At 39.2% G+C, this 10,466-nt stretch overlaps 1 protein-coding gene across 1 annotated transcript; it reads right to left on the reverse strand.

The window, feature by feature from the left end:
• Window positions 1-7,251: 7,251 nt before the first annotated feature.
• Window positions 7,252-8,559, reverse strand: LOC139149771 (E3 ubiquitin-protein ligase TRIM56-like). The gene has a single exon (XM_070721747.1). The coding sequence runs from the start codon at window positions 8,557-8,559 to the stop codon at window positions 7,252-7,254; it is 1,308 nt and encodes a 435-aa protein (XP_070577848.1).
• Window positions 8,560-10,466: the final 1,907 nt, after the last annotated feature.

Below are 10,466 nucleotides of genomic sequence, written 5' to 3' on the forward strand. Positions count from 1 at the left end.
TGATGACTTTACACTGTTTTATTTTGCATGTCAATGTCAGGTTCTTATTCTCAACACACTGTCCATAGATGTGAAAGGCACTGTTAATGTTTCCATTTAAATTTTTACTCTGGCTTCAATTAATCCGTTAGTAATAACAATGCAGCCGTTAGTAATAACAATGCAGTCTACACATGTAAGACAGAATGAGTTGACAAGCTGAATACAGTGTATCTCAACATACCTTGGAGAGTAGAACAAGAAAGTATGATTGACATTTAAGACAAAAGTTGTGACAAAATCACCAAAAGGTACCTGTATATACAGTCCCCGTTAAAATTAATCGGCTTAAAACACGATTGGAACTAATTTGGGATAATTGGATGGTGAAGTAATGTCTGTTTCATCTGCAAATGTAAGCTTATCTGCCTTTCATTTTAAGTTATACACTTGTTTTTATTAGTATGGCCAAGAAAAATAAAAAGTTTGTTTCTCATCCGCGCGCGCGTTAATTCAGACCCGCCGCGTCAAGCTTTTTTTCGCCTCATGAGGAAATACAATACAAAAACCGCAAAAATACGCGATGATAGTGCATAACACAGTGCTGTATAAAACAGAAAATAACTAACACTAACATTCCATTCAGAACTGTACACAAATGTCACTGTTATATTAAGCTCTCATAACTGTGCATTACTGCACTAAAAGTCAAACCACAGAACTGTTGCCACAGAAAAATACTAAAGCAACACTGCTGTGCATTTATTTCTGCGTTCATTCCATGTTGTTTTCATGTTTTTGCGCCTTCTTGTTGGTTGAAGAATACAAAAAAATTGCGAAGAAAAAAAACCCGCGTCACCGCATCATTTTTGCAATATGACTAGGATGAGAAACAAACTTTTTATTTTTCTTGGCCTAATTTGTAATTTTGTTACATTCAGCCATAGGAAACCTAACATTTGTGAGAAATTTGAATATATGAGGATCCAATTATCCCAAATTAGTTTCAATCGTGTTTTAATTAGTGTTCCATTGCGACTACATCAAGAAACGCGTTCAATGACTGATGCAACAATTACTTGATTGTCGTGCCTTATTGACGAAGTTCATTCAATTTATTTCGCTCTCTTTGTCCACTTCCCTGCAGTATATGTATTACTTAGTTTGCAAGCAGTGGGATAAAGGAATGTTCTCAACTGACAATTGCACTGTCTCAAACTTATCGTACTTGGTTAATACATCGTTCACGTTTCTGCGTACAGGTTCATAGATATGTTGCGCTTCTGATGCGTGTGGTGGATCTGTCTCGAGAATTTGTCATCGACAGCATCGGATGCATCGGAGGACAAGCTCAAAATTATTTAAAATATAAAAACAAAATGTAGCTAAATCTAGTTGCAGGAGATAGTTGTTAATCTCTTGACCCAGAAATTGTTGCAGCAAATACGCCGTCTCCGAATAATATATGTAACCTGAACGGTTAGAAGGCTGGAGAAAACCTAGGCATCAACAGATAGCTACTTTCAGTTGCAAAAGTGGTGTCGAAATCGGCAAACCAATAGCGTTGATCGCGATTTCGGGTTTGTTACTAAATATAGCTGCACGCGCGCAACTTTCGGACAAATATGCTGAAATTCGGACAAATTTTGTCTTTGTATGCGCGGGTGTTGTTGCAGCTTGTAGTCTCAGTCATCAATTCATACGAGTAAGTGTGACGCTAAATAGCCATTCTAACACTCGCAGGATTTATCTTCGTCGTTTATGCGGAAAATGCGGACAAATGTTTATTTATGCATATTAATGAGAGAGAACAGTGACGTCATTTGCGATCAGCGCTATTAAGGCCAAAAAAAATTGATTTGTTTCTGGTCAGCGCGCGCATCACTTCAAAGTGTGCGCGTCAACTCTTTTTATATTCTCTATTTTTCATTTGCCCCTATAAAAAAGGGGAAAATGTATCAAAATTCCACCAAAAATAAAAAAAAAAATTGAAAAAAATCGGGTCGCATAATTTTTGCCACATGTCAATGACCAGAAACAAACCTTTCATTTGTTTTGGCCTAACCTGTAAATTTTTACCTACCTGCCAACAGAAGCAGAGATAGGATCCTCAGCAGGTTTGTTAGCGGTGCCTTGTTGTGTCGACGCATCTCGACGAACGCTTACTCATCTGGACACATCCCAAGGTTGCTTGCCACAGTGTGACCAACACCAGCCTCATTGCCGCGCCGTTTTGCCGCCATAGTAACAAACCATGTGATGTATCTCCACAAAGAGATTGAAGCGCGGTGTGGTGGCAGTGCGGCGTGGATAATGCTAACCAAGCTAGAGGGTCTCCGAGTCGTTGACCACACGCCCTCACCAATCTCAGAGTAGGCTAGTTTGAATATTCCAAACATGGATTTCTTTTAAGTCCTGCGCGCGCCCAACTGGCGGGCCAACTGGCTAAACAAACGTGGTGAACATCTCAGATTTTGATAGGGGCTGTCCAGCTAGAGATCGCACTTTCCGTACACAGGTAAAATAATACATATACACTAGTAAAAATAAAACATAATCTGCTATGACTTTGAAAATCGCATCTGCAAACACTGAAAGTTGACAGCCGTTGAGGCATACATTTTGAATCATCAATTAAGATCCATATAGCCTTTAGCAAGGTCATTGTTTTACAAGTGTTCACGGAATCGAGGATCGATATTGAATCTGGTGTAATTTTCATTTATCTAATTTTATTTTGGTTCGAAGTATGATATATAAAAAAGACAGAAAATGTATATTTTGGCAAACGCGCCATACCCGAAAAGTGGGCATAAAATTTCACCTGTGGCAGAGATCAGTGTGGCTACTGCTGAGACTCCCTGGCTAGGCTATAATTATCCAAGCCGCGCTACAATCTCTGTACGGAGAGTGATAAAACCGCTTCACAGTTCCTCAGTATGTGGTTGCAGTAAGTTTCCAAGGTCGTTAAGTGAAGTAAGTTTTTAAAGACAGGAATTCAAACTTTAAAACGAATATATTCACAGAACATGTACAAAGAATGTCAGCTAGACAGAGTGTATATATATATATATATATATATATATATATATATATATATATATATATATATATATATATTTATATATATTCTGTCATATATATACTGTTATATATATTTATATACACTTTGTCATATATATATATATATATATATATGTATATATATGTTATACATGTTAATTGTTAACTGTCTAATTAGAGAGAGAGAGAGAGAGAGAGAGAGAGAGAGAGAGAGAGAGAGAGAGAGAGAGAGAGGGGGGGGCACAAATATGAAAAAATGTTCAATTTCGGAAAATCAAGAGGAGTAGGTAACATCTGCTGATCAGTACATCAACATGTGCAGCACGGATAATCAAAATACAAAATACAACTTGAAAAAAGAGTCAAGAATTGAAAAATATGGTTCGTTGCAGCAACAGTAACCGAGTCTCCTCGGGCCAGAAATACAGTCTATCATGTTGAAATTGCCACGCTGTCTGAAAACTACAAGCAGATATGCGTCAAAGGTTAATATTTTAAGTGCTTTACGGTAATAGGGTATGTTTTGATGTCGACATCAATCGTTTTATGAGGCGAAATATTGGTATAGCAATTAATGACATGTAAGGTAAGAATTAATATTTAAACGTTTAGTCAATGGAATGTTGTTTGACTGTCCATTAAAGCCTCCCTTTGATCATACAGCGAGTGTACAAGCATTAATCGCTAACAAAACGACTGAGACGTCCATCAGTTGATTCATCATGATATGGATTAGCGTGGCTGATTGAGAGTATTCATTGCTGCCAGCCCAGTGTAACTGAGTGCGCGTATGATGTTATCCTGCGGAATTATTTAGATACATGTTTTACAAGCCTTCTGGTGTCATGTGGTATGCGAGCAGAAACTGACCTGCATTTCATGTAAACCATTTCTATCATCTATCATTCATGTTACTTACTTGTGAAATCGTTCAAGGATTTAAATCGTAAATAATCAGTATTCGATACATTGTTTGGGTGCACAATACCCGAAGAAGAGCAAAATGTCTTATTTTCATTTTTGCTCATGTAGAAGCCGAATTTCAAATTTAAGAGTTTTAGGAGAAAATTTTGTAGTCATGATAAGTGAAGGTGACTTTTTGTGCACGAAGTTATGGGAAATCTTCAAATTATAGAGATAATGTTATTCTAGTTATTTTGCAGTTGTTGGCCCATCGGTGTAAGAAGCTGAGGCATTCTTGATTTGAGCATTATTTATACAGAAGAGTTAAAAAAATTGCAATGTTGTTATTCAAGTTGCCTATGCTTTTGCCATAACTAAGCTCACAAAATCGTTTTGTTATCAGCTTCTGTTCTTTGTCTCCTCAGAAGTTCAACAAAAAGGGGACAGAAAGAGATGTGTGATTACTATAAGCCCCAAAAAGGGAGCCAAGCGAGGCGAAAAGGGCGGGAGTATTTAAACCGTCAATCTCTGAAACTGATTTGAGAAATCGGCGATATTATCCCCCTCTGCTTCTTATTATGACGAAAATGAACAATTAAGTTGTACAAAAAATGATAAAATTTGAATGTTAGAATCAAGGATATTGGATTTATGGGAAAACGATATAATGATGATGACGAAGTAAGGAAAGTGAAACAAAAGTGCTATAATTTTCTCTACAGTTTGCAAGGATGGCCATTTAAGTATACATCGTTTAAAGCTCGATCTAAAGAAGAATTCCCTTTCATATGTAATTTTTCCCCAAAGACTTTATAAGTTATTGTATATAAATGCGTGATGTTTTGCTTTCTTTGCACTTTTCAAATATCGATGGATCATGGGGTACAATGCGGGGCGCATTGCTTGAAAGACGGAGAGTGTTACGAAGATAGTTTATCTCACACAAAGGTTAATGCACAGAGTGGTCATCGGCACCAGCAAAATTATTAATTAAAGCCACAACGTCTCGACTATAAGTTGATATGAATACAAACCATATTGGCGACAAATGCACAAAGACGCTTATTTCATTTTACGAGGAATTGTACGAAGTCTGGACGAAAACAAGACTATATTTGAATTGAATTAAGAATGATGAAGATAGCCAAATCTTAAAGTTCCATTAGCTGTATCTTCTGGCGATTTTCCGTTAGTTTTGATTGAAATGATCACTGGCTCATGTTGAATAGCCTGTCAAATAACAGAGAATCGCATATTATTCGGAAACATTTCGTGCCCTACAACTAAAGAACATGTGATTTTACAACGAAAATTTCAATTTTTGTCCGGACAGAAATACAAACTCTGTTGACACGCGAATTACAACGTAGGCATTCTTCTGCACCTGCGCGAGCCATTTACATCCATTTCAAAATAAATATTCATTACCTTTGCCCGGTACTTACGTCGTAGTCCATTGTCCGAGCACGTTGCGTAGCCAGATGTCTGGCAATCCACGCGTCACGATGCAATGTTGTTTTGATCCGGCAATAAACGTGAACTTGTACATCTGGCGTGATCGCGGCGTCACCATATCTGCGTTCTCCCACCAGCACGCTGAGCACGCAAGACGTCAACAAACGAGCTCGGAAGGGCAATACGTTTGAACAAAAATTAGCAGTTTTATGTGGCTATAACATCACTAATCATGTTTGTTTCTTCGTAAAACAACATTTTGCAACAAATATGAGCCTCCAACATGGAATTTTCCGAGGTAAAAAATGGTCAAAAGTTACAAATAATGGCCCTTTAATGAAGGAACATAAGAATGTCTCTTGATGGGTTTGCAACATATCATAGTGACGTTTAAATATTAATTGTGACATGTAAATTTAAGATCAAGACCTGCATTGATGTTTATGATTGGATGTATCCTTTTATCTTTAATTGATGTTTATCGTATTATCAAAACTACGCCTTAGAGATAGAGTTTAAAGCCTCCTTCAAGAACAATACGAGGAAAATAAGGGACAAGCCATGCGGAATGCAACAGCCATGGCAATAGAACAGAACGACCAATGAGTAACCCAAGACATCCAGACAATGGGAGTATCTTGGGCAATGACACTTGTCAAGCTTGTCTACCGAGAAATAAAGTCTATGTAGTACCAACGAAATCTGAACGTCTCCTGTAGTCAATACATATCTTGAAGCTTCCCTGTACCTCTAAGCAAGCCAACAAACGAATAGTAATAATAAAAATTCTACGTTTGCATCAAATGTATTCGGGTATACTAAGTTCAAAGGTCAATGGAAAAATGACTCTCAAAGCAAACAAAATAGGCAAATAATTACAATAACAAGAACGCCATCGGAAAAGATAAATAACGCAACGGGAATATCTTTTTTCACATCATTGACCTTTAACTCTTCAAATTAAAGCTGTGAATTATACATGTATGTCCTTTACTATATTTTGGAAATGATAGAAACATACCACTCCAAGCGGTAACATATGTATTAAGGTTATTAAAAAAGCGCGTATGTGCAGTGTGTATGGCATCCAGTTTGTTTACGTCAAGGCATATAAAGCTATCAAACTGGCCACTTTTGGGGCCTGTTAGAGACGTCAAGTGCCAGTAGGCGCATACTGGACTGTGAGTAAAATTAGTGATTCTGAAATGGCTGCTGTTAGGAGCGGGTAGGGGGCTGTAAGGCCTGATAGATATGATGCTAAATTTGGGTTAACAGGTATCTACCTCAGACAATACATGCGGCATGTATATACCTATTGATTATTTTATTGGCTTCATGCTTCCGCAGTCGCTTGTGGTTCAATACAAGGCGAAGGCTGCTGTACGCATTAGAAAGATAGGCCAATCTATCTTTTTTGTCATGTATTTTGACAGCATTGGCCGTGTACCGAACCGCAACTGACTGTGTTTTCAATGCGACGGGCCAGGCTACGGGCCTTCATTTTGCACTGTCATGTGATCTCCACACACGCTCTTTAGTTAAATAAGACGTGTGGAAAATGACTTTCTCCTGCGCACACTTGCCTCGCGAGGCAAAAAATATCAAACACGTTGGATATTCTCTCAACGCCTCGCGAAGACAACTCACGAAAAATCGACCGCTAATTTCTCTCGTGTGCGGCAAGCTTTAAACTGTTCACTGTTGGACTGTGCGACACCACTAAGTCGTACTGTATGTGTTGTTGGTGGTTAGCGTGTTAAAACGGAAGATCGTCAGCCTTGAATATTCGTAATCGCCCATTCCGTGTCCTTTCAGCCAACGTACACCAAATGTGAAAGAAAGCAATTAATCTCATTGTGGGTTGCACGATGACACGTCTTGGTGGTAAGATTGTTCAGATACTGTTCGTTGAACAAGATTTCCAATGGTGAATTCCCGTTCGCTAAACTCCCGCACTGTATCATCAACCGCTGTGTCTGGCACAAATCTCATGAAATTAACTCCTGCCAACTCGCCTGAGTTGTTTATTCTTTTCATTTTGTTGACGTTAAGTACCCCTGCTCGTTTCGATTCTTGTCGGATCAGTGCGCCCTCACGCAGCTGCCCGGCAGAGGATTCTCGAGGACTCTTTTCAACCTGAACTTCTTCACTCAGAGCGATGACGTCGTCAAGCTCGGACAAAATTGCGTCTTCTGTTCTCAGCAAGGTCGTTGCGCTCTTGCTTCTGAAAGAATCCAAGTTCCCTACTTTGTCAAGTTTTAGTTCAGCAGACCGCAGTTCTTTCATTTCGTCTTGGAGAATCCCGCTATTGGTGATGTACGCAGAGTCTAGAGTGTCTAGTTTCTGCTTAGCATCACGTTCCAGCTTTCCAATAATTTCTTGCATGATATCTCGAACTTTCCCGCGCTGTTCCGACAGTGCAGAGGAGATCTTCTCCTTTTCTGTGCTGTGGATGACGGCTAATTTTCCCGCCATTCTTTCAATACTTGCCCTTCTCCCCATGATGTGTTTCTTCCTTTGTTTTACCTTCCCCTCTCTTATTTCCAGTCGTGAAAACAAGTTTCCGAGTGCCTCGTTTATCGGCAACAAGTGGTGGTTGGGGGCGCTGTGTCCCTGACAAGCGCACTGACGACAGGTTGCAACTTGGCATGACTGACAGAACGACTCGAGTTTCTGGTCTTGGTGTTGCTCACACATCTCATACGAGGGATCCCTTCTGGACTTCTGGGAATATTCATCTATTGATATTTGTGCATGACGTTTGTACTTGCCTCGGGCATGCGCGTTTGCGCATGACTGGCAGAATAAAACACAACAGTCAACGCATCTGGTCGTTGCTGGTTCCTCAACACAGCCGTCACAAATAGCTCCATGGCGACTGCTTTCCTTTTCGCGCTGTTCCATCAAAGTCACTAAATTGTTGACGTGGAAATTCTTCGGCAGCTCGTCGACCCCTTGCATTGGCAATGGAGTGAGATCTCGACATGTTGGACATCGTATCATACGCTCGTCTCTGGTCATTGCTTCCAGACAGCCTCTGCAGAAACTGTGCTGGCATCGCAACGCTCGGGCATCCTTAAGACGTTCTAGGCAGATTTGACAAACCAAATCTTCGTCAATCTGGTTGAGAAGGCTTCTTGCTGACTGGGGACCGGCCATTGTTTTGTATAGTGGAGAACGCCCGTACTATATATACTAATTTTTTTTCAAATACTTCCGGGTTACAACTGCAGGGGCTTCGTTCAGGGCAACCGCTGGCACGCCATCACCGGTGTCACGGTCTAGCAGATCGCTAATCACCATCAACTCCGAAATTCACTCTCCGCTGCTGGGATTACCTGAGTTTCTATCTCTCATCGGTCATTACATTACAAACATATATTTACGAAGCCCTAAACTTAACTTACGCGTAACGACTGGGCGTATTATTGCTACACCATCAGTTTCATTTGGACTCCGTAGGCCCACACAAAAATAATCACCGCGCTCGACGACATGGGGAAGTGTTAAGTGTGAAAGGTCAGATTGCACTCGTATTTCCCTTTTGTGAGCTTTCCACCAGAATAAAACACAGCTTGATCTTGCTACTTCTATTTCGAATGATCGTTTTCATATTTCCACCTGATTTCTTTAATACTACAAATTTGATCTATAGTTCTGTGTAGAGGTCTACATCTTATCTGTTCTCTCTCCAATTCAGAACGATGTGATACATATACATGTATATATATATATATATATATATATATATATATATATATATATATATATATATATATATGTATATATATATATATTCATTCATTCATTCATTTTATTGCCATATTATTATAATATATATATACTTATATATATATACTTATATATACTTATATATATAAGTAATTTGTTTCTTCTCATTGGTTGGGATATGAAAGAAATAAGGGAACGCGGCTCCGAACATCGGCTATTAAATTATGTTATATGAGTTGTGGTTTAATGTTTGTGGGATGGCTTGATTGTGTACTCCTTCAGTGACTCTTTTTGTATAGTATATTCATAATAACACTGTGTTGCATCTCAGACATAACCGATTCGGCTTCGTCTCGCCATGGCTAAATTCTAACACCAAATAACCGACACACATGACAGTGCACAACGTGAATATGCCGAATATGAATGTGGAGTCACGTTCGGTTATTTTACTTGACCAAGTGTAAGTGCAATGGTACCGCTGGCCATTGCTAACCCCAAGAAATCTCCAGTGGGTGCTTGATGTTTCTTGCAGGTTGGGAAAACTTGTGAAAGGCTGAATAAAAATTCAGAGCGAAGTCCTGATTTCTCACCGCAGCATTGCTCTCAGTTTCATTGGCGCTACACTTTCTCGTCATAATCTTGCTGACATGTATATGCTCGTGGCTTGTAACGCGGGCTCACTATGCTATTCAATTTGCTAGGCAAAGGAAAGTCCATTTTAAATAGTTAGTAACAATGACTTCAAGTATATTCAGAAAATGTCAGCTATTGGGTTACCAATCCAACGTAGGAGCCAAACTTTGATTTTGTAGGTGTCAATATCTGAGAGGTACTGTAAACTTACGTAAATCTCTGGCAATATCTGGCCATGTGTAGATCTGTGTCAGAAAAAGCCGTCATGTTCTTTTATGTAATAGTGGGCCGTCTTTGGTAATTGCAGTATTGAAAAGGGGTGAATATGGCCACTGCTTTCGGAGTTGTTTGTACATGGCAACAAATTTGATGTATAAAATGTCAGACAGGTGATATTGTACCCGGAATGAGACGGAATTATTCCTGTTATGATATGAATAAACTTACCCTATCTGACCAGAAAATGTGCATATTGGTCTCCAATCTAACTTGCGATTGCTCTATTCCGACAAATTGGTCAACTAATCACAATTGCGGGCCCTCACTGTCCCTACCTGACATAAAAACTAAGTAATCGGAAGTTGTGAAAGTGATTCAAAGAAGGTTAGAATTCATTTTATTTTTTATTTTATTAATTAGTCAGTAATGCAGTTACTAGGCGCCTGTGTTACAGTATGCGTACGGTGATTTTAACGACG

The sequence above is a fragment of the Ptychodera flava genome, chromosome 2 (genome assembly GCF_041260155.1).
Source record: "Ptychodera flava strain L36383 chromosome 2, AS_Pfla_20210202, whole genome shotgun sequence".
NCBI lineage: Eukaryota > Metazoa > Hemichordata > Enteropneusta > Ptychoderidae > Ptychodera > Ptychodera flava.

Bases quoted from the DNA above. Each gene is read 5' to 3' on its own strand.
- LOC139149771 (XM_070721747.1), bottom strand. From the start codon at position 8,559: ATGGCCGGTCCCCAGTCAGCAAGAAGCCTTCTCAACCAGATTGACGAA.